At 52.1% G+C, this 26254-nt stretch overlaps 11 protein-coding genes across 11 annotated transcripts; 7 read left to right on the forward strand and 4 right to left on the reverse strand.

Moving 5' to 3' along the window:
- Positions 1-372: 372 nt before the first annotated feature.
- On the forward strand, positions 373-4184 carry HETIRDRAFT_305989 (uncharacterized protein; the record flags this gene model as incomplete). Its single annotated transcript, XM_009542676.1, has 15 exons — positions 373-798; positions 853-913; positions 969-1571; positions 1624-2327; positions 2384-2563; positions 2619-2744; positions 2792-2839; positions 2900-2945; positions 2997-3087; positions 3142-3171; positions 3225-3570; positions 3631-3863; positions 3921-4006; positions 4062-4084; positions 4140-4184. The coding sequence occupies 15 exons, from the start codon at positions 373-375 to the stop codon at positions 4182-4184; spliced, it is 3048 nt and encodes a 1015-aa protein (XP_009540971.1).
- Positions 4185-4907: 723 nt separating this feature from the next.
- Positions 4908-6485, forward strand: HETIRDRAFT_166543 (uncharacterized protein; the record flags this gene model as incomplete). The annotated part of the gene is made up of 12 exons (XM_009542677.1): positions 4908-4914; positions 4987-5179; positions 5236-5322; positions 5386-5419; positions 5472-5543; positions 5598-5651; positions 5700-5770; positions 5822-5883; positions 5944-6076; positions 6131-6192; positions 6244-6281; positions 6342-6485. 12 exons carry the CDS (start codon positions 4908-4910, stop codon positions 6483-6485), a joined length of 957 nt encoding a protein of 318 aa, XP_009540972.1.
- Positions 6486-6498: 13 nt separating this feature from the next.
- HETIRDRAFT_140684 (gamma subunit of Pre protein translocase) lies at positions 6499-7275 on the reverse strand. Its single transcript, XM_009542678.1, has 5 exons — positions 7137-7275; positions 7054-7087; positions 6906-6993; positions 6837-6851; positions 6499-6780 (listed from the first exon to the last, which is right to left on the reverse strand). The coding sequence occupies exons 1-5, from the start codon at positions 7197-7199 to the stop codon at positions 6768-6770; spliced, it is 213 nt and encodes a 70-aa protein (XP_009540973.1). The 5' UTR covers positions 7200-7275; the 3' UTR covers positions 6499-6767.
- Positions 7276-7479: 204 nt separating this feature from the next.
- Positions 7480-9765, forward strand: HETIRDRAFT_166545 (uncharacterized protein; the record flags this gene model as incomplete). The annotated part of the gene is made up of 1 exon (XM_009542679.1): positions 7480-9765. One exon carries the CDS (start codon positions 7480-7482, stop codon positions 9763-9765), a length of 2286 nt encoding a protein of 761 aa, XP_009540974.1.
- On the reverse strand, positions 9411-13203 carry HETIRDRAFT_468809 (uncharacterized protein; the record flags this gene model as incomplete). The annotated part of the gene is made up of 12 exons (XM_009542680.1): positions 9411-10146; positions 10169-10484; positions 10538-10658; positions 10710-10811; positions 10861-10970; positions 11023-11254; positions 11317-12136; positions 12192-12299; positions 12353-12570; positions 12627-12784; positions 12843-12887; positions 12944-13203. The coding sequence occupies 12 exons, from the start codon at positions 13201-13203 to the stop codon at positions 9877-9879; spliced, it is 2760 nt and encodes a 919-aa protein (XP_009540975.1). The 3' UTR covers positions 9411-9876.
- Positions 13204-13346: 143 nt separating this feature from the next.
- On the reverse strand, positions 13347-14877 carry HETIRDRAFT_468813 (uncharacterized protein). Its single transcript, XM_009542681.1, has 6 exons — positions 14563-14877; positions 14338-14507; positions 14173-14290; positions 13905-14113; positions 13714-13851; positions 13347-13655 (listed from the first exon to the last, which is right to left on the reverse strand). Exons 1-6 carry the CDS (start codon positions 14782-14784, stop codon positions 13442-13444), a joined length of 1071 nt encoding a protein of 356 aa, XP_009540976.1. The 5' UTR covers positions 14785-14877; the 3' UTR covers positions 13347-13441.
- A 178-nt stretch (positions 14878-15055) lies between these two features.
- HETIRDRAFT_99428 (uncharacterized protein) lies at positions 15056-15594 on the forward strand (the record flags this gene model as incomplete). Its single annotated transcript, XM_009542682.1, has 4 exons — positions 15056-15132; positions 15187-15361; positions 15419-15523; positions 15580-15594. The coding sequence occupies 4 exons, from the start codon at positions 15056-15058 to the stop codon at positions 15592-15594; spliced, it is 372 nt and encodes a 123-aa protein (XP_009540977.1).
- A 261-nt stretch (positions 15595-15855) lies between these two features.
- HETIRDRAFT_40474 (uncharacterized protein) lies at positions 15856-18073 on the forward strand (the record flags this gene model as incomplete). Its single annotated transcript, XM_009542012.1, has 7 exons — positions 15856-16058; positions 16120-16218; positions 16286-16439; positions 16499-16718; positions 16884-17107; positions 17223-17354; positions 17417-18073. 7 exons carry the CDS (start codon positions 15856-15858, stop codon positions 18071-18073), a joined length of 1689 nt encoding a protein of 562 aa, XP_009540307.1.
- Positions 18074-18457: 384 nt separating this feature from the next.
- On the forward strand, positions 18458-20987 carry HETIRDRAFT_59033 (Metallo peptidase M3A; the record flags this gene model as incomplete). Its single annotated transcript, XM_009542099.1, has 4 exons — positions 18458-19022; positions 19081-19594; positions 19646-20302; positions 20359-20987. Exons 1-4 carry the CDS (start codon positions 18516-18518, stop codon positions 20985-20987), a joined length of 2307 nt encoding a protein of 768 aa, XP_009540394.1. The 5' UTR covers positions 18458-18515.
- A 586-nt stretch (positions 20988-21573) lies between these two features.
- Positions 21574-23742, reverse strand: HETIRDRAFT_166553 (HD1 homeodomain gene encoding mating-type protein-like protein; the record flags this gene model as incomplete). Its single annotated transcript, XM_009542683.1, has 4 exons — positions 21574-22025; positions 22082-22557; positions 22608-23294; positions 23363-23742. The coding sequence occupies 4 exons, from the start codon at positions 23740-23742 to the stop codon at positions 21574-21576; spliced, it is 1995 nt and encodes a 664-aa protein (XP_009540978.1).
- A 179-nt stretch (positions 23743-23921) lies between these two features.
- HETIRDRAFT_166554 (uncharacterized protein) lies at positions 23922-25865 on the forward strand (the record flags this gene model as incomplete). The annotated part of the gene is made up of 4 exons (XM_009542684.1): positions 23922-24458; positions 24509-24607; positions 24666-24722; positions 24783-25865. The coding sequence occupies 4 exons, from the start codon at positions 23922-23924 to the stop codon at positions 25863-25865; spliced, it is 1776 nt and encodes a 591-aa protein (XP_009540979.1).
- Positions 25866-26254: the final 389 nt, after the last annotated feature.

The raw sequence follows: 26254 nt of genomic DNA on the forward strand, positions 1-26254 counted from the left end.
GTCAGCTAGTCACTAGGTCTAGATGGCCCTGAGTGTCCTCGAGACCTGTCTTCGACATCGGGCGATGAGCTGTGATGAGGTACTATGGAATGTGGAAGAGGAGAGCCGTCGGAATTGCTCCGAGCCATCCGAAAAGGGAAGAAAGAAAAAGTTTTTTCACAGCGATAAGTGAATGACTCGGGAATAGAGCTGGAGAAGGCGGCTTTTCAGTTTTTGGGTAGAAACACTAGGACGATAAGCTTGGATCTACTCGGTGAATGGCTCGGTGAATGCTCGTCGACACGGACGTCCCCGCGAACACAATGCTTTTTCTTTCACTCCCACCCACGCCCTCTCCCATCTTCCCTCGTCGAGCGCTCATTCCTCTGTTCGATGGCGGCCCTGCGCGTGGTCTCTGGAGCAGTATGCAGACGATTCGTCAACGCTCACGCGTCCCTCTCGCGGTTGTCGCGCTCTCATTGCCTGTCACGACGTGGCCTTGCTTCGGCCAAGCAGCCCTCTTCGTTGTTCACAGCGTTGGACACCTTCCCGGACCGACACATCGGTCCTGACGATGCTGAAGCTGCATATATGCTCTCCAAGCTGGGCTGCGAGTCCATGGAGGCCTTTGTGCAAGAGGCGGTCCCACCTAAAGTCAGGATCCCCCTCACGGCGATGACCGACAAGGTCATAGAGTCCTTGAGCGAGAACGAGCTCAACTTGAGGGTAAAGCAGCTTGGAAAGGAGAACAAGCAATTCAAGAGCTACATTGGTATGGGATACCACAATGCTGTCGTACCTCCTGTCATCTTGCGCAACGTGAGTGAGGCTCTTTTGATTACAGTATAGACACTCAGAGCAATCTTCTGATAGGTCATGGAGAACCCTGCCTGGTATACTCAATATACCCCCTACCAGCCAGAGATTGCTCAAGGTATGTCGTGTGACTTATTTACAACGTGTCGTGATCCGATGTTGTTCTACGATAGGGCGTCTCGAGTCGCTGGTCAATTTCCAGACAATGATTATGTCCTTAACATCGATGCATATAGCGAACGCTTCGCTTTTGGACGAGGCCACAGCAGCCGCAGAAGGCATGATCATGGCGTATGTTGCCTCAGGTCAGAAGAGGAAGACTTTCTTTGTAGAGAAAGGTGTTTTGCCACAGACTCTCGGGGTGCTTCGCACGCGCGCGAAGGGCTACGGTATCCGCTTGGTCGTTGGAGACGCAAGCACTGGCCTCAATGACGAAACTTTGCGCTCCGATCTTTGCGGTATTCTACTTCAATATCCAGATGTCGACGGCCACATCAAGGATTTTGGAAAAATCACTGAACAGGTTCATTCATTGAGCGGTTTGGTAGTAGTTGCATCGGACCTTCTCGCATTGACTATGTTGAAGCCGCCCGGCGAGTGGGGTGCCGACATCGTCTTGGGCAACTCTGCCCGGTTCGGCGTCCCTGCCGGCTATGGTGGCCCTCATGGCGCTTTCTTTGCGTGCACTGAGAAGCTGAAGCGAAAGATGCCTGGACGGCTGATTGGTCGTAGCCGAGATGTCACTGGGCAGCCAGCGTATAGATTAGCTCTTCAGAGTGAGTGATTCTTTCTCTTAATGATGTATCTGTCTAACAATGAATCACGTAGCTCGAGAGCAACACATTCGACGAGAGAAAGCAACGAGTAATATCTGTACCAGTCAGGCTCTCCTGGCGAATATGTCGGCCATGTATGCGGTCTACCACGGTCCAGGCGGCATCAAGCGGATAGCGACAAAAGTGCATGGTTTAACACAGCTGCTCCAGTTAACGGTCGCGCAATATGGCTTCAAGACTACGAATGAGGAATACTTCGACACTCTCACGTTGAATGTAACTGGTGCTGTGCCCAACGCCGAAGTCTTACATGAAGCGTCGACCAGAGCGGGTGTTAACCTTCGCAGAATAGACAACGAGCATGTCGGCGTTACGCTAGACGAGAGTGTTGGACCAGTTGATTTTTTGCGCTTGGTTAACGTTTTTGCGTCAGCTGTATCTGTGCCCGCCGCTACCTTGGCTACTCTTCCGCACCTCGGGCCTTCTTCCTCTATCCCTCAGGCCCTCACGCGCACGTCGGAGTTCCTCCCTCATCCTGTGTTCAACAAACATCACTCCGAGACGGAAATGCTGCGGTACATCCATCACCTTCAGTCCAAAGATCTATCTCTCGTCCATGCTATGATTCCTCTAGGCAGTTGCACCATGAAGCTCAATAGCACCAGCAGTATGATCCCGCTGACTTTGCCGGAGTTCAGCTCCGTGCATCCGTTTGCGCCTCTGGATCAGGTCAAGGGTTACTTGGAAATGATCAAGGTAACATAGTACCCTAATAGTCGTCACCGCTGCATTTTTCTGATGTTGCGCTGTAGGAGTTTGAGTCCGACCTCTGCACGATCACCGGCTTCCATTCCTGCTCTTTGCAACCCAATTCAGGCGCCGCTGGGGAATATGCCGGTCTTAGTGTCATCAGGGCTTATCATGAGTCCCGCGGGGAGGCTCACCGCGATATCTGCTTGATTCCAGTCAGCGCGCACGGCACAAATCCAGCTGTGAGTTGCATGCTTTATCTTCAACGCTACGTTGCTGACGCATAGTTACGTTCAGTCTGCCGTGATGGCAGGTCTCAAGGTTGTTCCTATCAAGAGCTTACCAGATGGTAGCCTGGATCTGGTGGACCTTAAGACGAAAGCTGAGAAGCACAAGGACAACCTCGCTGCCTTCATGGCAAGTGTCAGCTATCATGTCACCTTGACCTTGACCGACGTCCGATCACTCAGATCACGTATCCATCAACCTTCGGAGTCTTCGAAGATGGTGTACAGGATGTAAGCCTAACCCTAGCCGATACCTTCGTCAAGGGAACTGTTCATTAATTTTGTTCCAAGGCTTGCAAAATCATCCATGATAATGGCGGTCAAGTATATCTAGATGGTGAGTGAATGCCAAATTCCTGAGTCGCCACGTGTGCTGAATGGTGTTCAGGTGCAAACCTTAACGCCCAAGTTGGTCTTACAAACCCTGCCATCTGTGGTGGTGATGTTTGTCACATGAACCTGCACAAAACATTCGCTATGTACGTTCCAGACTGTCTTGCTCCTATACAATCCTTTTCTGACAAGGCTTTCAGTCCTCATGGCGGTGGAGGTCCTGGTGTCGGGTAAGCTTATGCCATCTACAAACACCTTCTCTTCCTCATGTATCATACACTAGACCTATCTGTGTCGCGGAACACCTCTCTCCGTTCCTTCCATCGCACCCTATCATCACCACTGGAGGCGATAAGGCAATTGACGCCGTTGCTGCCGCCCCCTTCGGCAGCGCTTCGATTCTTCTCATCTCATGGGCCTATATCAAGATGCTAGGCGGCCAGGGATTGGCCGACTCTTCACGGATCGCCTTGTTGAACGCGAATTACATGGCGTATCGACTGTCTGGGCATTACAACCTGAGGTTCAAGAATGCAAATGGGCGAGTCGCCCATGAACTTCTAATCGACCTTGCCGAGTTTGACAAGGCGGCTGGTTTGAAAGTCGCAGACTTCGCGAAACGTCTACAGGTACGGTCGTATACACATTACTCTTGAGAGCGCAGTCATTGACATGTGATTGTCGGTCAGGACTATGGCTTCCATCCCCCTACTTGTTCCTGGCCTATATCGACGTGCATGTTGATCGAGCCGACAGAGTCTGAGACCCTAGAGGAGATTGACAGGTTCTGCGACGCGATGATCGAGATCCGCAAAGAAGCGGAGGACATCATTGCAGGCAAGCAGCCGAAAGATAACAACCTTCTCAAAAACGCCCCCCACCCTATGTCCGTCATTGCTCTGTCGGAAGAAGAATGGAAACGGTACCTGCTTTCTTCTTGTCAATGAATGAAATAATACTGACCTTTCCACCTTCGAAGTCCATACTCACGGCAAAGGGCCGCATATCCTGTCTCATGGCTACGCGAGAAGAAATTCTGGCCCACTGTTTCAAGAGTCGACGACGGTAAGTGTTCCAGCAATATGTTATACAATTCATTGACGAATTACCTCGCGTGTAGCATATGGCGACTTGAACCTTATTGTAAGTACACGCCACTTTTATTCTCACTCAACATTTTCTTACGATCCCTTTTCAGTGCGATTGCCCGTCAGTCGAGGACGCTGCGCACGACTTTTCATGAAAGACTAGAGCATTACATAGATTTACTTGGCTTTCTCCCTAGATAGGCCTGCCCAGCCTAGCCATATTGTTCAACCAACCAGGCTAATTGGCGTCGACGTTAATCCTGTAAATTATTGCGTTTGTTTTTCTCTTGGTTCTTCTCGTTCAACGCGAGCATATGATTTCCCTCGTCAGTCTCATGATTTGAGAATTCGACCGTCTGATCACGGCGAAGTGCCTGCACTTCTGAAGGCCACACCGCCCGCTGCATGTGCGCCCTGCGCCGGAGTTTATAGCATGCGAGTTCTAAATGAAGGCTGAGTAATTGGCTTCAGCGAGTGCGTGGTACTCTGATTCGTCCCCTGATGATTATTTTCAACATCTTTCTGTAGACTGTACATAGGATGGCGAGAGGCTGAAGACACTCCAATGCTGTCATGACGCAGCTTTGAACGTGTGTGATCGAGGCCAAAAATTTCAAGTGTCAACTAGGGATCGGGTAGATCAGGGTAGATCTCGACTCATTTATCTCTACGTTACCGATTATTATGTGGTGTGCCTGATTGCATGTTGTATAAAGGTCGCTGATCTTGAAGCATTGGGGAGTCCGCCTCTGTACGCAGTGCAGTCCGGTGTACAACTCTTTGCCGACCTTGACCACCGCCTGCGTGGTTGAATGTCTCCTTAACATTTTTGGCTGTCAATAAATTGGAGCCCCTCATCCCGTTAATCGTTCCTTTTAATGTCAGGTACGTACCAATTTCTCCTCTGGAGGTCCCTCTCAAGCCCCTCGCTCATTTTACTCCGTTGGATTTGCGTAGATATAGCAAATAAGGGACCTCCTCATCTGGGACACCTTGTCGAGGTCTACGCAACTCTTCTAATCGCTGGCGGTCAAGCTGGACTTCCCATCATCATCCTCACCTTCCTTTTCGCGAAGAATGTTCACCGCCATCCGACTGTTGTCAATTTCTGTATAACTATGATAATTTATTCGATCGTCTTTTGCTTGTTGTGAGTTCTTTCGCTTCTTTTCAGGCTCAAAACTTGCATTGTTGACTCGATGACAGGATATATGGTGGTCAGTATCGTTTAGGACACCCTAACAAAGCTCTGTGCATAGCACAAGCTTCCATGATCATGGGAACCCTTCCTATGTAGGTCGTTGAATATTGAAGAGAACCGCTGCTTCATTCTGACTCGACCGTGGCTACTAACAGGATGTGTGTTGCAGCTTTAGTCCTTGTTTTTCAAGTGAGTTTTTGGCCTAGTCATAACTTTAATTGGTTGAAATATTCGGCCGTAGTTGTGGGTGACGTTCCAAGAGCCTGGTTCAAAAATATTCAATACATGTAGCAACATATACATCAAAATAGCGGTCCGTATATTCTCGCTTTATCCACTATCCATCCTGAATGATGCATTTTCATAGCTCCTCGTCGCTCCTTACACTGCACTTTTGGGGTACGCAGTTGCGGGAATCATTGTAAGCGATATACCCTTCAAGCTCGTCATCTGCTTAACTTCTCGTCAGATTGGAGTGTCACGCCCAGAAGTGGTGAAGCCTTCTAATGGGTTATATTGTTTCCACAAGTTGAATTCCATGTACGGTCTTGGTTGTTCAATCCCTCGAAAATTCCTCACGTATTGAAAAAGTCGACGCTATGCTGAGCCCATACCTTGCCTTATTCTATTGGCCGCGACGGCAGGATTCGAAGGTATGTCCACCTTCATAGTTTCAAGTGCACTAATTCACCCTTAAATATGTCTCTTCGCAGTTGCTATCTTGGTCCAATGGTATCGTCGGTGGTACAAGGTGAAGCGAAACTTCCCTTTGGCCACGAGAAAGCTTGGGGCCATGGTCTGCTTGCGCGCTGGCCTCTTCACCCTCTACTCTTGGGTTGCTCTCGGGTCAGGATACCGTCGTGTTGTCTCCTTGGAAAGTTGCTGATGACTACCATCTAGATCGTCTATTTCCTTCGTCTTCGATACAGTTCCTGCGTTGCCTTACATGATCGAAGCCGGACGTAAGTAGTACATCTCACTTGTCCTCATCGCCTCAAATTTATGATCATTAGTTCCTGTGGCTGCGTTCATTGTCTTCGCGACGCAAAGGGTAAGGGTCCATCGTCGCTTTTCGACCTTGTATTCATGTATTAAATGTCGCATCCTACAGGACGTTATCGAAGCCTGGTGTTTCTGGAGACGGACGTCGGACAACGGGATAGGGCGTCGACCCTCTACTGCCGCATTGTTGGAAAATGAAGGCGGGTCTCCAATGGAATCTGTGCACCGTCAATCGTGGCAAGTTCGTGTTTAGGATGCAGCGAGATTTTGATTGCAAAGGACATTTTGTGAATACGCTATCGGTGCATAGTGGTTCTGATGGACAGAGTAGGCTGTACACAACCTTCGTTATCGTTTTGTGAATGATGAATCTGCGCAAATAGAAGCAATAACATGTGCGAGATGGACTAGCCACACAACTGATGCACCAACAGTGCCCTGAGCGTCTGACCACGTTGTCAAAGATGTGGAGAATACTTAGGTAGAATTTGGAGTTGTGGTACAGAGACCTCCCCAGAGTAGTAGACAAGCAAGTCTATGCTCCTCCACTGATGCAAGGAAAGGTAAATGATATGCGCACGGCCTAGAAGCGGGAGTGACGTACACTAAGATGTTATTACTGTTCGATCTTCAGCATCGCGCTACTTCATGGCAAACAATGATGAGCACTTACATCGGAATGTGAATAAGCTTCACGAAGTATCCAATGAAACCCATGACAGCGAATCCAATTGCAACGGCTTTGCAGATTTGGACGAATTCTAGGAGATAAATGTATTTGTTGGACTAGCCCTCCAAACGGACGGAATGTCTCGAGGCACCTTTCTGAGACGGTTTTGTGCACCGCACCAAGAACTGTCATAACGCTCAGTCGTGTGCTGAAATAAACTGAGTATACACATACTTGATTGCCGTCCCGCAGGAATTCTTGGGGAATTTCCATGAGTTCCTTGACCTTTTCAGACATTGCAGATGAACAAGGAAGAAGTAAAGGAGTGGGTAATCTGCAAGGGAAGATGGTGGTGGGTGTTGACGTGGAACTTGCGGTCATGAACACGCCTTCGCTGGGGGTGAACAGCTTTCCCACGTTGTCGGAAGGCACCTCTCCGACCAAGTCCAGCTCATGAAGCAGCGCCCTCAATTCATATTTGCGCATTGCAAGTGAGCTCTTCATCTCGCATATCACAGAGAAATGGCCTTGTGGTACTGAATGTGCGATTCTACATGGCAGGTACAACTCGCGTTGAATGTTCTTGTGGAAAGCCGTGCGCCAACCCACATCACTCTGTCGCCCAATATCTCGAAAGCACCGTCCCAAATACAATGTCTACGCGTCAATCGTGCATCGCGCCCGTCTAATATCCACATCATCTCCTGGAGCTGCCGTCAATCCCACAGTCGAGCTCGTTCAACAGTTTCGCGATCGTGTTTGGCATGCTATCACCAGCCCCGATGACCTTTCCAGGGTCCACGAGGCTTACACTGCTCTCAGAGGAGCCATATTCACCTCTGAAGATGCTCAAACGGAGGCGAAGGATCAAAAAATACTTAGCAAAGCTGATTTTAGCGATGCTCTGGACGTCCTGGCCTCTTCTGGGGAGCAAGACGATCTCACTCTTGCTCAACAAATCTTGGGAGATGTACTAGCTTTGTTTGGAGAATCTGTCGTACCAGAACTCGAACTTGCGACCATCAAGAACCTAATTCGTCGTGGCAATGTTCAAGCTGTTTTCAATTGGATCGAAAGCATGGAACACCCCGACCTCAGCCATTGGCATCTCTTTTTCGATTTTTGCTCAAAGCAGGGGAAAATTGATGCCATGTGGGTAGCGATCAAGCGTATGTCTCACTCGGAGTCTCCCCCGACCAACGAAACTTTCAAATTTATACTGCGCGCACTCTTCCAATCATCATCTGTTCCTAGCCTTGCGAAGGTTCTTCACGTTGTAGATCACCTTCAGCAAGCGCGTCTTCCTTTCGACGCCTCCCTCCTCTCGCTGATGGTTGAAGGCTTCACCAGCCGAGGTCTTTTTGTCCAAGCGAACAGACTGGAAGTAGTATATCAGTCGAGGATAGGTCAGCGGAAGCATACTGCGCCTGCGACAGAGCGAGGCCGCAACTATCGACTTGCGAAATGCTACCGAACTGAAGGAAAGCAATTCGCGACCCACTTGTTCAATTCTTTCCGACAACGTGGTTTCAAACCTCATCATGACACTTTACTTGCGATCATCAGCGCCTCATTTGCTCTTGAGGATCTTCCATATTGGGAGGAGACATTGGGTGTCGAAGCAAACCACGACGTTTGGACTGGTTTGATCAAAAATTCACTAGCGTCAAAGCGTCCTCATTGGAGGACGCTGAAGATATATGCGCAGGCCAAGGAAGTAGGAATTCGACCCGATGTCACGTTGGCCGGACCTCTCATACGTGCTCTCTGCGCAACATACGTACGCCCCCCTACTGCTGAAGCTATCGACCAGGCACTTGAGTTGTACCGAGACATCAACATTCCTTCGTCCCAGGCTTCCGGTGAAGCCGGGGGCACAGCAGAAGCTGCGGCGCAGTGGCTCACCATTCATCACATCCTTATTCGCGCTTTGATTGCATCTCCAGCTAAAGAGAAGCATTTCAAGATCGCTGTCGAATTATTGAAGGACATGTGCAGGCGCAAAGAACCCATGGATAGCACGACCGCGACATCGCTCACCACCCTCCTTATGCGCGCAGCATCTGATTTCAACGAAGCTTTCGTTTTCTACACCTTTATGCGAGACTACGAAGAAGCTCCCCTTGACGCTCATGGATACGCTACCATCTTGCACACCTTCAGCGACCTACAGTTCGACAATAAAACTATCCCACCATGGGACAAATATTTCCAGATTCTGAGGGATATGCGTACCGCAGGTCATTCATATACCCCTCACGTTTACACGAGCGTTTTGCGTCAAATGGCTAGGATCGCAACGGGACTCTCTCCGGACGACCCGGGCGATTTCGATGCGTATCGAAAGCTCATCCTCTCTATTAGACAACTGCATCACTTCCTCACACTCGACGCCTCTCTGACTCCGGACACGGCATTGTGGAATCAGTTGATGGACACATACCAAAGATCATTATGCTACCAGGATGCACAACGTATCTGGGATATGCTCTACCTTTCCCGCGCAATCGATCAAACCAGCATCAGCATTATCTTCGATGCTTATGGATTCGCAGGTGCTTCGAAGGCCGCCTTTCGGTTATTTGAAAAGCTTCACGAGGACGGCTACCGGTTAAACCTCCGGAACTGGCATGCTTGGTTGGAGTGTCTGTGTCGTTCAGGCCAGTTCGGGGAAGCTGTAAGGCAATTGTGCGTTGAGATGGGGAAAGGAGTAGATGACGTGGCGCCTGACGAGGACAGCGTTCGCATAATTCTCAAGTTTGCTCGCCATTATTCTGCGCGGGTTGTTGCAGACGTCCGTTCACGCATTCAGGCACACCTTCCAGGACTGTGGAAAACACTTCCAGACCATCTACGTCACTGATTCTCCAGCCACAAGAACACTTCATAGCACCTGGATATTGCGCGATACATGCCGATCTACACCTCGCATCCCCAACCAAATAGAAGAGTACTACTGCCGATGCTTAGTAGTTTATTGGACTGTGTTACTCCCAACCAACAATAATCCAAACCGAGGACCAGGCTTCACAAGGTCCATCGCGGGCCGAGCATGCTCGCTAATCGGTACTCCGAACTGTAGAAGGGAGTTGGGCTTGCCATTTTTGCTCGTCGACTTGCTGAGCGGTGTCGGGGGCCAGGAAGGTGGAAGAAGAGGCGCCAAAAGGATCTGGGTACGCGATATATGCTCCGACATATCACCTTCCAGCTCGAGGTCGACAGTTTCTGGACCTTTTATAGGCGGCTTAAATTGCATTGATCAATACCCAATTCCGTATCTGCTTTGAGTGTAAGCCTACCTCAATGTCCGGTCGAGTGAGTCCGTCGATGCGCGCAATTATTGAAGCCCATGTATCGCCCCAAAGCTCGGACAGACTGCGTAGGAATTTCAAATTCCAACACGTTTGGACGTCCAGCGTTTGTGAAGTGACTTCATCGAGCAATGAAGTGACAAAAAGTTGCAGTGTTGCTTCTGAAAACCTATTTTCCCGGGAAGAATCTAGCGACATTCCCAGATTTTGTAGAGAGTTGCACATGGAAAGCAGAGCTTGGATGAGGGACGAAGAAGGACCCAATGATTCACTTGTGAGGTCTGGAATGCTATTAGCTTGGCACTCCTGTACGTTCTCAACGACTTACTGTTGCGCGCGCAGCTCTCACGAGCCGTTCGGTACAAAGCAAGGACATTTCTGATAGTGTATTCTTGCCAGCGGTTGACAGCGAGCTCGCGGAGGGCCTGAGCCTTTCCCTGAAAATCTGCAAAGATGGGATTAATATCTGCCCCTCAAAAAAGGAGCAAAAACTGACTATTGCCCGCGTCGGTCCCACATGACACATTGGACAAAAAGGAGGATAACGACAGCTCGTTGGAGATGCGCCCGAGAAACGCGATCGCACCCATCGTTGCACCTTTTGAGTGTATCAAGCTGCTGTCCGGATGACGATGTGCAAAACGTACTGGATTCCTCTGTTACGCTGGCCATACTGGAGGAAATAACGTCAATGATCGCGGCACATAGCTTATCGGCATCAGGGCGATATGCCTCGTTCAACTGAGCAGTGAGTTCCCTGTGGAAGGTTCGCCTCGTCAAGTACTTTGAGAAACATGAGTTGCACTTACCGACTATCGCCCTCGTCTTTCCTCACGGCGCGAAGATCCTTGTGTAATGCCTCCGCACGACTTTCGATCGCCTTCAGCACACCATCTAGGAGGGGCGTCCGACCAGTTACCTGATATCGAAGAGCCGATTCGTACTTCCTGAATGAATATATCATGCTGGCAGAGCCCACACCTGCGTCATGTAGAGACAGCGCAGGAGGCGCCTGAAACAAAAATTTAGCGGGTGATGCATCTGTTCAACATGATCCATTTTTCAACCGTGCTCGGAACACAGCCGTAAGATGGAGAACACACCTAAGACGTTATCACTCGCGCCCTCGCACAGTGCTGTGAACGCCGAGTTCAATTCGGCTCGGAACACATCCTCTATATCTTTCAGAGCCAACTTCCAGATCTGCACGGCCTGTTTCTCTACAAGAGCGTCGATAGACTCCTTGAAAGCTGCCCTTTCGCTCTCCTCCAGGTGCGCATTTTCACTGACCCATTGTCGGACCCACGTCCGGATGACCCATACTTCCTTCAGGGTCTTCAAGTCAGAGAACCACTTTTCCGCGGCGACTTGTAGCTCGCGGATCGCTTTCTGAAACCAGTCCTGGACCCGGTCAGATAGTAGCTTCTGGGATAAAGACGAAGACGAAGAAGAAAGGTCGATGTACGGTTTATATGAGCGGATGCTTGGAGGAAGTACGGCATGCTGAGATCCTGATGGAAGGCTTCCGAGGATATTGGGTGTCGATATCTGGAGCTCTGGTGGCAAAGACGTGTCATGCGACGAAGTAGAGTCGGATTGGATGAATTCGAGCATGCGAACCATCAGAGAACGTCTGCGGGAGCCATCATCACTGAAAATGTCGCGCGCAGCTCCGACTGTCATTGCGATAACTTCAAGGACGGCCGTGATATTCTCCCGAACCTCGCGGACGACAGCCTTCCTTGATTTGTTCGATGCAATGCCATTCGGTGTTTGCGAAGAGTGGCCGTTCAACGATGCCTTCGCACTGCGCGAAAGCGACAGCTGAAGGCCCTTGGTGCGTTGTGACAAGAAGACGATCAACGTGTCGTTGAGTGGTCGGGATTCTAAGAGGTGCAATGTCAGCAAAGTCGAGCATATATCCTGGTTCAGACATCAGACATCACTCCAACCATGAAGAAATAGGGCTTATGTATACCTCTACTGATACAGCAAATTCGCGAAGGGATAGCGTTGCTTTGTGGACAATCTGTGAACGAAATTGGGCAATGGTGTCCCACTGACGCTGCGCCAGAGGAAATTGTTCCTGTTTCGAGATAAACACAACGCGATGAGAGCGAGGACATTACTGCTGCTTACGGTCACATCAATACCATATGCCTTCCAACTCTCCTCATCCTCGTCCTGATCCTGGGCATTTTCTCGCACTAGCACCCTGTGAAGGACTCTTGCAAGCAGAAATAGCCACGCCGCATACAGAAATTTCTTTCTCTCGATCAATCGCCATAGATGTTCGGGAGTGTCCAGCAAAAGCTTCATATGCGCCGCGAGCGATTGCAGCGCCTTCAAATATATCTCTACGCGCCGTTCCAAACGATCAGCGCCAGTGCCAGAAGACACATTGGCAACGTACCGTCCTTCTCACTCGTAGAGACCTGCCTCTGAAGGTGCGGCTCATCTGCAGTGGGTATAGAAGCCTTCATTTCGTCCAGAGCCTCCAGCACGCGTTTAGTAGATTGTGCAATGGATATTATGGAGGTGGACGCTTGCAGGAGGTCCCGGTATCGTTCCCTGTGCTTTCGAGTTACAGTTCTAACAAAGCACCGCGAGGCGAAGCACATAAACGCACCCAACCATGAGCCTGAGCTCCTCCTGCTTGGCATCCGCATCAGCCCTGGTGTGCGACTACTGTGAGCGCTCAAAGGGCAAAAGCAAAGGTTCCGCACGCACCTAAGACGTTGGTGGATATTCTTCACTTCGGACACGGAGTATCGGGTAAACAGGTCATCGGGGTCTGTTCCTTTGGCTACCTCCGCTGGCTGGGCAAGTGCAGACAGTGATGCAGAACGGGGAGGCCATGGGGACGTCGGTGTTCTGAAACCAGCTGGCAAGGACGACGCGGCTTGTGGAGGAGATGTTGCGATGCGGGAGAGGGTCGAGGACGATGCCACGGAAGAGGAGATGGATGCGAGCGAAGGACGCCTCGCCATGTCAATGAACCCGCCAGTTCATCCACTCACTGCAAGCCAACGTCTCCAGCCCGGTCGCCGTTCGGCATCCCGGCCCGCTCGATCCGCCATCGTGAAATCCAGACATTTGTCTCTGGCGAGCCCAGCTTTGACACGATTATCTGAACGATGTCACCTCGTACGTAGAGGAACGGGCAAGAGTATTAAATCGGCATTATGTACTAGATATAAGGACACGATAGGAGTGTCACAGAATCAGCTACTCAGTAGCATCTTCACGGGCTTTTCCTTTCCCCAAATCTACGGAGCCGATCGACCCCGAATTGCTACGCACAGGTGACGAGGGCATCGGAGGGCCGCCAGGCTCAGAAGATGCCGCTGCGGGGGGAGGGCGCGGCGCCGATGCTCCAGAACTGCCGCCCGGCGCAGACGAGTTGGCCATCCTCTGGTCCAGCGCTTTGAGAGCCATCGCCCTGTAGATAGAAGGACGTTATGAGCTTCAAGATGATTCGAAACGTTGCCGATGCATACCTTCGTCGTTCGGCCTCTGCACGAGCGCTGCCCGGTAGAGCATAGCCGTTGTTTTCCAGGTCAGCGCCTCCACCCGGAATGAGATGGAATCGAGAGGCGTATTTATATACCACATTCGACAGGAGTGTTATAGGGGTGCTGTAACATTCACGTCAGTCTCGAGACCATGTCTACGAAGAAGTCGGACATACTGCAGGGGCGGAGGGAACCAATACACGAATGCAAACGTCTCACTCCGGTCTCCGTAACTGTCCCCGCCTACAACATCTGCCGCGTTCTTTTTGTAGAAACGAAGCCAGATCCATCCGACGAAGAATCCGAACTGGATGACGATATATGGACATTGGAAGCCGATAATGCACATAACCGTCGAGAACGTGACATAGGCCATCGGCAATGTCTGTCAAGAGATTCGAATGCTTAGAATGAAAGAGCTGGACAAAGTCGGAGGAAGAATACCTTCACACGGGCCTTGAGGACTCCGAACAGCTGCACTTGATGCTCAGGAATAAGCTGTGTGAACGCAACAAGAATCGCGACCTGTAACGCCATCTGTCCATGATACTGCATTCCGTACCTGGGCGAGTTTAGACGTCAAAAACAGTGAAACAGGTCAGCACATACAATAGAAGGTCCGCGTTCCGCAACGCGATGAACTCTATCCAATTCAACCCAAACGCGATGATGTTCGAGAACGTGACGGACACCACGATGAATTTGATGGTCTCGACAGCTCCCCATAATCTCTCCAAATATCGCAAACATGGTGGAACAACGATTAACGATACAATCAACTGCTCGGTCATCAGTTCAAAGTCAGATGCGAGGCGAAGGAGAGCGGTCACGCACTTCAACAACACTGGTCTCTATGAACACCGACGTGAAGAACGTCCACGGGTAAAAGATGCTCGCCCCGGGTATGAGTACGAGATAGGGTGCAGAGAAACTGTTGCCGCCCTGCCATCGAAGCCAGAAATAAAACAGGGAGGAGATAGCCGTGGCTGCTGTAAAGAAACGCGTTACAGGCGGAACTGAAGCGATGAGCTGTAAGGGCGAGGATAAGATGGCCATGCTGATTACAAGGTCGTCAGAGTCGTCGGAGTCGTTCAAAATCCGCGACTTGGAAGCAACACCCTGGCGGCCAGAGGGAAAGCTGGTTCGCTTTGCAGTTGAGCTCGGTGGGTGGTGCTCTGAGAAACCCTCGCGTTCGCAGAACCCGACCGAGGAATTAGTTCCCACGCCTGCGTTATTGGATTTACACAGCGCCGTGACGTACGTAGAAACTCAATGATGTGTGACAAGCACTTCTTGCCACCTCCCCTCACCCGCAGGGATCTGCAGGATGTCGGACTACGACTTCCGCCCAGGTGGCTCCCTCAAGATCAGAGGGGGCGTCGCTGAGGGCGGCATCACTAAGAAGTACGCTTTTGCTCTGGCTGCTAGGCTTCCATTCGTTAACCTTGCGTGTTACAGGAAGAAAAAGTCGAAATCAAAAGGCGACAAGGACAAGAAGAAAGACGCCGTGAAGGAGGATTCTCCTGTTCTCACATCATCAGCTGACGGTAGCAGGAACTCTCCACTTCCTGGGAGCAGCAGTGATCGAAAGACAGAGGCAGAGAGGCGTTTCCAGGAAGTACAGCGCAAGAGGGTGCGTAAAGTTGGCATTCTTCTACGCGCCTTGCAACCTTATGTTGTTCAAATGCAGCTTGAAGAGCGGGTCAAGAAACTGGCGACGAAGACCCACAAGGACCGCGTTCACGAGTTCAACTCGAAACTCGAGGCGCTCAGCGAGCACCACGACATCCCCAAGGTCTCGAAGTCTCTGTTGGTTCGATTGGCCAGTCTTCTGATCTCCTCCGCATCTAGGTTGGACCTGGCTAAAACCCCTCGAGGACATTCGCCACCCCCTGCGTGGCTGTGGTTTTCGGGGGAATTTTGCCTTTTCTTCCTGGTCCTGCATTGCCGCAGATTATTGTGGAAATTCTGTGAACAAGACGATCTTTTCTGTAATTACGGCGTGCCAGGGGGTGTTATTGTATTGTATTTGTTCATCCGACTTGAAATAGATGGCAAGATGTCATATTAGAGCGCACTTTATATACCCGTGTCTTCCCTGAACCGGCACCATCACCTTTCACTCAGATGCATCGCCCATCTCGCCGCAAGCTCGAAACGAAGCCTGCTCCTCACGATCCACCTGGATTTACGACTGCGAGACCACACGTCTGCCCTCCGTCTGATGCTAAGCACCCAAAGGATCGCTGGGAGACTCTGTTCGTATACACGTTCCTGTGTAAGTTCACTCAGCTACGAACAAAAGTGGAGGGCTTCGAATCACCAATGGAGTATGTGGCCCACCTACTGTTGGTTGTTCTGAACTCTCTGATGGTGTCCAAAACGGTGCAGTCTCGAGGAGGCCTTGCTTTCGCATGAGCCACATCCCATCTTGACGCAGATCCTCACGCGTTTCGTGCTGAACCTCCGGCCACAAGCGCGTAATGTTAGGTGCGGACACCTCAGGCGGCCTCATGCCGACGCTATGCACGTTCACTGAGCGTTCCTTTGTTCCCAGTGCCGACCAAATCTCCAGCACCGTCCTCACGGTGCTCGCGGAATTCTTCAAAACATCCGAAAGAACCGTCTTCTGGAGCGATGAGCTCATGATGAACGTGGATCCCTTTCTGGGGCTGGACGGGGGGTTCTTTGCTGCGGATTGGGACTTGAAGGTACGCGTCGCTACCTGACCGTTACCTTGCGTGCGCTCAGCTGCCGTCCGCGACTGCAGCTCAAGGTGTTGCGTCAACTGGTCGAGCTGCAATTAACGCACAGCACAGAAATCAAAGGGAAGATTGACCGCGCGTGGGGCGTGGTCCACAACAAACACAAGAAAAAGGAGCTGCCCGACCCTCCGCCCCTGGATCCCATGGACCCTAATAGTATGGAAAACCTCCAATTCATCCCGTTCGGCCAGGACATGCGTCGGACACGATTTTGGATTGTCGATGGTCCGTGCACGTTCCCTTCACCCGCTCCCCGTATTTGTATGTATTTGGGCGAGGACTGACGTCTTTTGGCCATTTTTCGTTTTGGACGACACGGCTTTCGCCGCCCTGGTAATTTATGCCCTTTTACATTTCATCGTTGTCCCCTTTACGCCATTCTATTTACAGACTCGCCGCGAGTCTATACTTCCACAAATCCGTGGAAAGTATCGGCGGTCATCACCGCCGTGTCCTCCACGCGAGAGGAATATGCTGCGCTCGTCGAGGAACTCAGAGAAAGGTCTCCTGGAAAGGTCAAGGACGAATCCAAGAGATCCAAAATGGAGCACGCGCACATCGCGCTCGTCAAAGCTCTCGAGAGCCGCCTGGAGCTTATCGACAATGAGATAGCGGTGAGTAATTTACCTGATTCGGCCGGGCATTGTGTCACGGTAATCAGCGTGCATCTACGTCACTTTTTTGCTGCTGGGAAAAGAACGCGTCGACGAGACTGATATTGTTCGATAGCGGATACAAAAGGCTCGCAAGAAGATTGAACAACGCAATCTCCTGCTGGCGCAAGCCGAAATACGGCAAACGCGGACGCGACGACAAACGAAGCGTCCAGATTATGTTTATTACGGCGGTGGGGACGAAGATGTGTGTAGATGTGACTCATCTGCTCGGTTATCTGATGGACTGCTTGATTTGTCTGCATTCAGGAGGACGAGGACGAGTACAAGTACGGAGAGGATGATCCCTACGAGGATCCGCTCGAGGGAGGCGATTTTGCTCGGTCAGACACCGGCTCTGGATCAACCGGCCACCATGGAGACGCCGAACAGGGACGGCGGCGGTCAACACGGACCAAGGCGCTGAACGGCAATGGAAAACGTCTGGCGACGGATACGTGGAACTCGTGGCGGGGGGAGCGGCGGTCTGCACGCCTAGGCGCCCCGTCAGACATTCAAGTGGACGAACCAAGACCGAAGCGCGCGCGCACGGAGGAAAGCACGATCAGCGTTGTCTCTGTGGATGATCTAGGCGGTAGCGCGAGCACCCAAGGCACGAGCGGCGCGAATGGGAATGGGAATGAGAATGGACCGAGGGCGGCAGCGGTCAAGCCCAACGAGATCGCCATGGAGCAGGTTGCAGGACGGAAGAAGAGCAAGTTCTGGTACTATGCAGTGGAGCCCATACCGACGCCGGTGCCAGTTTCGTCGGTGTCCTCTGGGTCAAACGGGGCGAAGGGGAACGAGTTTTCTTCAGGCGAGGTCGGCAAGAAACGTTCAGCCGGTCGGGGAAGCGACATTGCGCCGAGAACCAATGGCGCTTTAGAGGGGAGCTTGTCGCCTGCATCGAGCTTGGAGGACTTTTGACCAGTGGACCTTTTGAAGCGCCTCTCAGACTTTGTCTCTCACCACCTCCGCATGCTGCCCCTCGAGCCGCCCACGCGGCATCTAACGTCTACCAAGCGCATTACTAGTCTTGCATATCATGGTATTTTCGAACCTAATAATTTAAAGAAGAAGCACATAAGTTACGACGCATTGGAATAGTTGCGGTCAGTGCTGCGGCGTGTGTGTATAATGACAGATGATCGATGACGTCTGCGGCTTGTGTGCCGTCACGAAAGAAAGTGGAAAGTTAATAGAGCGAAGGCGCCGGCGGGTCTGGACTGACGAGCGCGGGCGACGGGATTGGGCAGGCGAGAGATCCGATCGCGTGATTCCCCATTCGAGCGCATCGCGTCTTTGCAGTCGACCACCGCTCGTTGGGGTCACCACACTCGCTCCCTCTCGCTCCCCACCTCCTCTCTTCATGCTCGCACGTCATGCGAGGGTCCATCTCTCAAATGCCCTGCCCCGCCTCCCCGGGCGCTGCCGCTCCCTCGCAAAACACGCCGTCCGCCAGGGGCCAAGATCCTTGGCCACGATAGCCTCCACCTCCTCTGACGACTCGGCCCTTGTACCCTTCTTCGACCACCCTCCCTCCTCGTCCCCACGTCCACGTCCCTCTCTCACGGGCCTCTTTGGCGCTCACCCCCTCCATTCCCCACACTCATTTCAGGACCTCGCCCTCGCTACTCTCGTCCGCGCACACCTCCTCACGGAGCGCATCGTGCGCGCTAGGCATAATCGCGATGAGCTCTTCAAAGTCGTCAAGAACCTCGACCGTCTCAGCGACATGCTCTGCTCTGTCATCGACCTCGCAGAGCTCATTCGTAATGCCCATCCGGATCAGGAGTGGGTCGACAGTGCAGAACAAGTCTACGAGCAATTATGTGAGTTCATGAATGTCCTGAATACACACGTCGGCCTCTACGAGGTACGTCTCTCTTCCCTGGCCCCCGTCGACCTGCTTGACATCGTCCCGCTCGGAGTAGGTCCTTCGAGACGTAATGTCCGACCCGAGCATAACGGACACCCTCAGCCGCGAGGCGTTCCAGACCGCCTTGATCTTCTGGCGAGACTTTGAAAAGTCTGGCGTCAACCTCCCACCGGAACAGCGCGACCGCTTCGTCTCCCTCTCTTCTGAGATCCTAGTGCTCGGTAGACAGTTTCTGAACGAGGCCTCGGCCGCGCGCCCACCCGCCACCATCAAGCACTCCGAGCTACAGGGGCTGAAGGATCATGGCCTGGGCTCTCGGCTGCAGTGGCAGTCTCGCTTCACCCGAGATCTGCTCGTCTACCCCGGCTCACTGCAGGCCCAGATGATCATGCGCTCTGCCCCAGCTGAAGAACCCCGCCGGAAGGTCTACATGGCGTCCAACTCGAGCTCTCCAAAGCAGGTCGAACTGCTGGAGGCTCTTCTGCAGGCTCGCGGCCGGTTAGCGCAGCTGGTGGGTTCGCCTAGTTTTGCCCACATGGCGCTAGGAGACAAGATGGCCAAATCTCCAGGTAAAGAAACAGAAATACTTTTCGCCTTCTTGTTGCTTATGTGTTTACTAGAAAATGTGAATCAATTTTTGGATACCCTATTGGACCACACGCGACCGCATGCACGACGAGCATTGCGGACTCTCAGCATGCGTAAACAGGCACATCTTGATACTGGACCTTTTCCTATTATTCAGGCCTGGGATAGAGATTACTACTGCCCACCAGAACCTCCCGCGCCGCCCATCCCACTTCCTCCTCTCACCATCGGCACGTGTTTTAGGGCCCTATCTCGATTGTTCCAGAATCTGTACGGTGTCACCCTTCGTCCATCTGACGCGTCGTCACAAGAGGTATGGCATGCTGACGTGCGAAAACTCGAGGTCGTGGACGAGAAGGACGGGTTGCTGGGCTGGATCTATACGGACTTGTTCGCGCGGAGGGGGAAGTCCAGCGGCGCGGCGCACTACACGGTCCGATGCTCGCGACGAACGGACGACGATGACGAAGCGGGCGATCTGGAGCCATCAGAGGAACACAGGGAGCTCGTCCAACTATCACGCGCATTCGAGGCGAGCAATCGGCACCGAATGCCAGACGGCATCTTCCAGCTTCCGATCGTCGTCCTGCTGACTGAATTCTCGCGGCCACCCCTTTCGCGAGGGCCAGCGGTCCTGGAATGGCACGAAGTGTTGACCCTTTTCCACGAGATGGGTCACGCCATGCACTGTAAGCCCCCCTGCTCTTCGGACCGCGCCGCACGTCCCACAGCTGACCTGCCGTAGCCATGATCGGGAAGACGGAGTACCAGAACGTCTCGGGGACGCGTTGCGCGACGGACTTTGTGGAGCTGCCCTCGATCCTCATGGAGCACTTCCTCACCTCCCCCACGGTCCTCTCGCTCTTCAGCTCGGCGGACGACGCGGCCGCGCGCCAGGTGGGGAACCACCACGAGGACCCGTGCCACAACATCGACACGCACGGGCAGATCCTGCTCGCCGTGCTCGACCAGGCGTACCACTCGCCCGCGGCGACGGAGCCCGGGTTCGACTCGACGGCGACGCTCGCGCGGCTGCACGCCGCGCGCGGGCTCATCCCGTTCGTGGAGGGCACGTCGTGGCAGACGCAGTTCGGGCACCTCTTCGGGTACGGCGCGACGTACTACTCGTACCTCTTCGACCGCGCGATCGCGTCGCGCGTCTGGCGGAAGCTGTTCGCGCGGGACCCGCTGAACAGGGAGATGGGCGAGCGGTACAAGCGCGAGATTCTGCGGCGCGGGGGCGGGGAGGACCCGTGGGCGATGATTGGGTCGCTGTTGGGGGCGCCGGAGTTGGAGAGTGGGGACGCGGAGGCGATGCGGGAGGTTGGGCGGTGGCGCATAGAAGACGAGGTCGCGATACCGGGGAGGCATTAAACATTCACTACACAGCAGCAGCAGCAGCATCTCTTCGCAATCTTGCCACACCGCACTTTAGCAGCACGTTATCTGTAGGTAGTAGTCGCGTCGTCACCCATGTATCTTTATTGCACGATCTCCACTCTTGACGGATCTTCTTCACCGGTTCACCAGTGGCACTTTTTTTTCGGATCTTTCGGCCCTCGTTCGGATTTTAGATGCGTGTGTGGCGCGTTCCTTTTGCGTGCGATTTGTATTCTGGCGGGATGGGCCTACAGTAAAGTACACTACACTACGTCTGGCGCTGATAATTAGCATGGGGGGGATGAAGGAAATGAGAGACAAAACGAGGTGAGGCGACAGGGACAGCGAGGGGAAAACAAGATGTGGGTATGTGTGGCAAAGCGTGACATATGGACTAGACGAGAGCGACGAGATAGCGGGAAAAAACAAGACACGGACAAGCGGTGAGAACAATGTCATAAGAAGGGAATATAATAATAATAGGGACAGCGGAGAAGCGGTGGGTCGTTCTGTTACAAATGAGGTCTTTGGGTATTATCGAACCGACACAGCGAACACGGGAACGTACAGGTTATGTGAGTCAGTCAAGGTCCCATAGACCAGTCCACATCTGTGACTGGTCTCCGAAACCGGAGTATATATCGAGTCCGAACGTGTCGGGTGGGGGGTTCATGTCGGGGGTGAACATGAACGGCAGCAGCATGTCGTCGACCAACGACATGGACTGGGCGTATCCGGTCGAAGCCTGAGAACAGGGGGCCACAGAGCCCTGCGGGGCGATGGGCTCGCAGGCAGGAAAATGCGCCAGGGTGATCTCGTCGAAATGGCCCCAATCGATGGCCGAACTCGCGCCTTGTGGTGTCGCCGCCTCAGGACTTTCGGATACCAGCGCGGGGGTGTTCGGAAGAGTGGCTGAGGAAGTCGTGGGGTGGGTGGCGGTGGCGGCGTCGGGACTCGACGCTGAAAGCAGTGCCAGTACATCTGATACGGAGAATATGGGGTCGTCTAGATTCACCGTAGGATAAGTGGGGGCTGTGAATGACAGATTATTAGTGATACGAATCTTCGTCGTATGAGCATTGGCTCACTTTGGACGGGTGGGACCAACGCTAACGAACTATATGGGTCATTCGTCGATATTGTGGGGTCGTCGATGGACACGATCTGGGGAGGTTGCGGTTCGACATCTGGGGGCGTGTGGCGACTTGTCGAGAAGAGCCCGGCCCAATCTTCATCAGATAATAGCGATTCAAGGGTATCACCTTCCAGTCCTGCAGGTAGAGGGTCTGACACTGCATGGTCACGGGGTCCCTGGATTACTCCACAAGGTCGTTTCGGCTCTGGTCGGGATAGGTCTGCGTCGGATAGGCGTCGCTTGCGCGATATGCATGGGGCGGGAGAGACAGGAAGTTCGGTGGTTTCGACGACGTTGGGTTGGGGGAGGTGGCGGGTAGGTGTGGGTGAGGATGGTAGAGGCGTTGACTCCTGGATTGGTGGTGGCAAATTATGCGATAAGCGTGTTTGTGGCAACTTCGATGATGAGATAGGATTTGTTTTGTCGGTCCTATGAGATATAAATGAGCAAAGATATGGAAAAGCAGTATGGAGACATACCTTGAGCGTTTGACTGGTCTGTCACTCAAAGATTTGAGGCCATCGGAGGGGGTCTCGGTGGCGCAGTCGAGACGACGCTTACAACCGGCCACTGGAGGGGGAGGTGTGGTGTCCTCTTCTTCGTCAGAATTATCTGGTGTGAATGGGGATGCTGGGATGGATAGCGACGCCTCTGGGAGAGGCAAAGGAGACGACGGAGACGGCTCCGCCTCCTTGCCCTTTCCACGCAATTGTTCAATTTCCCGATCGATTTCTTCACGTACGGATGTCCCATCGACGACTTGATTTCGCATATTCTCCAGCTTCTGCAACGTTTCTGCATCCGCTAATCCGGCATCCTTGCCTGGTGTACGGCTCGAGACCGGGAGGCGCTCTAACTTGTCTCTGACGACGCGAAAGGCGTGCTTAACGTTCTCCGGGAGATCAGGATCTCGAGAGATGTAGGCAAGACTCGCGGCGCGCGTTGTCTTGGAGCGAGAGCCGGAAAAGATCTCGCTGGAGAGTGTCGACCAGCCGATCTCCTGCCTGACTTGCTTGAACCAAGTACCGATAGCTTTGGGGGATAGACCATGTGCTTGTGCAAGTTGTGCTTTGATATCAGGTGAAGGGTAGGGGTTATGAAGGTTATCCAAGAGCCAGCTATATGCTGAAGTAGACGAGGATGGAGGAGTTGAAAATCCAGTGAATCTGACAATTAATACGCGGGAAATCAGTGGGAAAAGTTTACGAGTAGCTTGAGAAGCAAGAATACCCACGACTGCATTTTATCTGGGTGGTACCGATGTTCGGATAATATTGAGATCGAGGGGTCTTCAGAAAAACCAAATCGCGTGAGTGTATCGCCTAGCTCGCTCATTAGATCATCGCTGAGCGAGTCGATGTGTAGATGTGTATTAAGAAAACCTTCCGCAAGGGACCCAATTCTAGCAGAGACGACCTTTACCAGAGAGTCTGTGTCACTTCCCAAGCCATGGCTGCGAGTGGCGTACTCGATATCATGACCCAATGAGGCCCAAGACTCGTAGAAAGATTTGAGCGACTGAGGACCCGTTGCAACGGCGTCCAGGAAATTCTGTTCAATGTGAAGAAGTCGTCGCTGTATAGTTGAGTCGTCCATTGGGGGCATAAGTGTCATGCTGGTGACGATCGATACCACTGATGCTAAGTTACTTGAACTTAGAACGGACAATGGTGGTCGGAGTCCAAAGATTGAGAAGATGCCGAAGGCACAATGGATCGGCAACGATACCAAGGACACGGCACTATATCTGGTAGTATCCCCCACGACTGAGTCTACACGTCCCAGGACGTCCCATGAGATCTCCAGTCATGTCACCCATCTACGAAAATTCTCTTACCACTGACTATCTAAAGGGGTTACCTCGATTCATCTCCATTCTATCACAACTTCGTAACCACTCAAGGGAGTTGAGCCTACTAACCGCTGAATACGACAGTGGTGTCGATTCATCCTACTCACTATCAGCATCCATGTCTCTAGAGGCTCGCCTAACACTGGAACTTCCTCAACCTCTTACTCCTGATCTTCTTTCTCTAGGTTTGCCCCTCATGAAAGCTCAGTCTATCTCTGGTACATATATAAAGGCCGCGACGCGTTTGAAGTCGAAGTTGGAAGCACAGTTTCAATATCGTGCAGATCGCGGGCTCTTGGAGTCGAAAAATTTGGGTGGATTTCCTCCTCTACGTCTTCAGACTCATATTCCAATGGTCTATGCCTCGCATTTCCGGAAAACAACAGCCTCATGGGCCGAGGTTGGGATGCTTTCAACGCAGCGATGGCTACTGACAGCAAGTCTGAAGAATCGACTCAGATCTTGCTCCTTGGTCAAAGTAAGTCTGTAGTCGAGACATCATGAATCCACTGTTAACGCACCCCTTAGCCAGCTGAGGAAGCATATGTCACAACTCTTCCGCACACGGACAGAAGAACTACTGGAACGAACTTATTTGATATCTCTGACAAAACTGAACTGTTAATAGTGCGCTTATTTTTAATCGCCGTATGAAATAACCATTGATTGTGAGAGAATCTGACAGCCTCGTATATCTATCGGTAAGAAGACGAAGCACAGTGCTGGCCTGGCAACTCGATATGTAAGCCTTCCTATACTGTATCTTCATTCGTAGCGCTTATATTGCTCTTGTTTATACAAGTCTACCGTTAGCTCTTGTGATGGAACGCTTGACCAAACGATCTCAGAACCGACTCGTATTGCACCAGTCATCAAACCAGATTCAGATGCAGGACTCACATCGAACCGAGGCGTTGCGATCAAAGGTCCTAAGCCCCAACGCTCTGCCGGTCAAAATCCTTCCCCTACGTCTTGGGATTTAACATCCTTCATCGACGATTTTCACGGCCTCAGCTTACGCGATCGATCAAAATCCGTCGGCTTGAAGGACGAGGGTGACACGTGCAAGGCTACCCCTTCGGAGCATATCTTCACTCTGTCCAAACATTCATCATCACCCATCATTCGTCCCCCCACCCCAGCCGGGGTCCGGTCGGGGGCCAGCTCTTCCCGTCCTAAGAGCCACTTACAAAGTTCACACGATATTCACAGCAGCCATTCGGCATCGTCGCAGAGTGCCAGGCGGCGGAAATTTGCTCCTTGTCCCAATCGCGATCGATCAATGCAGTCTATCTACAAAGGGTCCAATGTCTTGTTCTCTCGCCAGACGGATGATACGACTTTGACCTCTTCAGCAGCAAATGCTAAAGAGCTATCGGACCCAACTAGTCATTGTTTCTCTCCCTCGGCGTCTTCCCACACTCGCAGAAGAAAGATAGCTCCCCTTCCTCCGAGACATCCTTCGACGACGACAACAGATATAGCAGTGATAATTTCTTCAGATCTTTGTAGATCCTCTCAAAGACCGCCTCACAAGCCCCTTGGTAGTCGTCGATCTACCACCGGGACGTCTGGCCGTTTGACTGGGCCTCTATCGCGATCCCCCTCCCTTACGTCGCTCTCATCCGACGAATCGGGTCTATCATGTTCTGATGAACTTGAGACTCCCCCTTCGTCACCAACGCTTCCTTCCATGAACTTACCAACTACCTCCCCTGCAGTCTCGCTATCATCCGGTGAATATAGATTTCTATCAGCAACATGCTTTCGTAATCTGTTTCCTGCGCCACAACTGCTGGCAGTGAAGGCAGAGAACCCTCGACCTCGTACTTTCACCTTCTCCGCAAGAGACGAAGATTCTCCTCGCTTCCCCTTTAGTCGGTGACGTTCTATCATTATTATCCAGTACTTTTATACCCTTGACCTTGTTTTACTGCTCTATATGCCCATCGGCGTTGTGTCCTTTACAATATACAGTTAAGCTACCTATCTGCATCGTGTCTGTGCTTTCAATGCTCTGCTCTTTGATTCATTGCTTTGTCGCCATTTCCCTTACTCAGTCATCTGTACTTGTCAAGGCGTTGATATAAGTTTACGAGACTTATCTGACGGCTCTCATCCGTGCGCCATTCACAGTGAAAGTCAGGTTCAGCGGTCAGAAACAACCAGAGGTCAAAAGAACAGCGTTTTGACACCAGAGTGAATTGAATAATTTTCTGTTACACAGACATACGTGCCTCATAGCGAATGAAAGCGAGTACAGGAAAAACAAGA

This window comes from Heterobasidion irregulare, assembly GCF_000320585.1.
Source record: "Heterobasidion irregulare TC 32-1 unplaced genomic scaffold scaffold_01, whole genome shotgun sequence".
In the NCBI taxonomy this organism is placed as follows: domain Eukaryota; kingdom Fungi; phylum Basidiomycota; class Agaricomycetes; order Russulales; family Bondarzewiaceae; genus Heterobasidion; species Heterobasidion irregulare.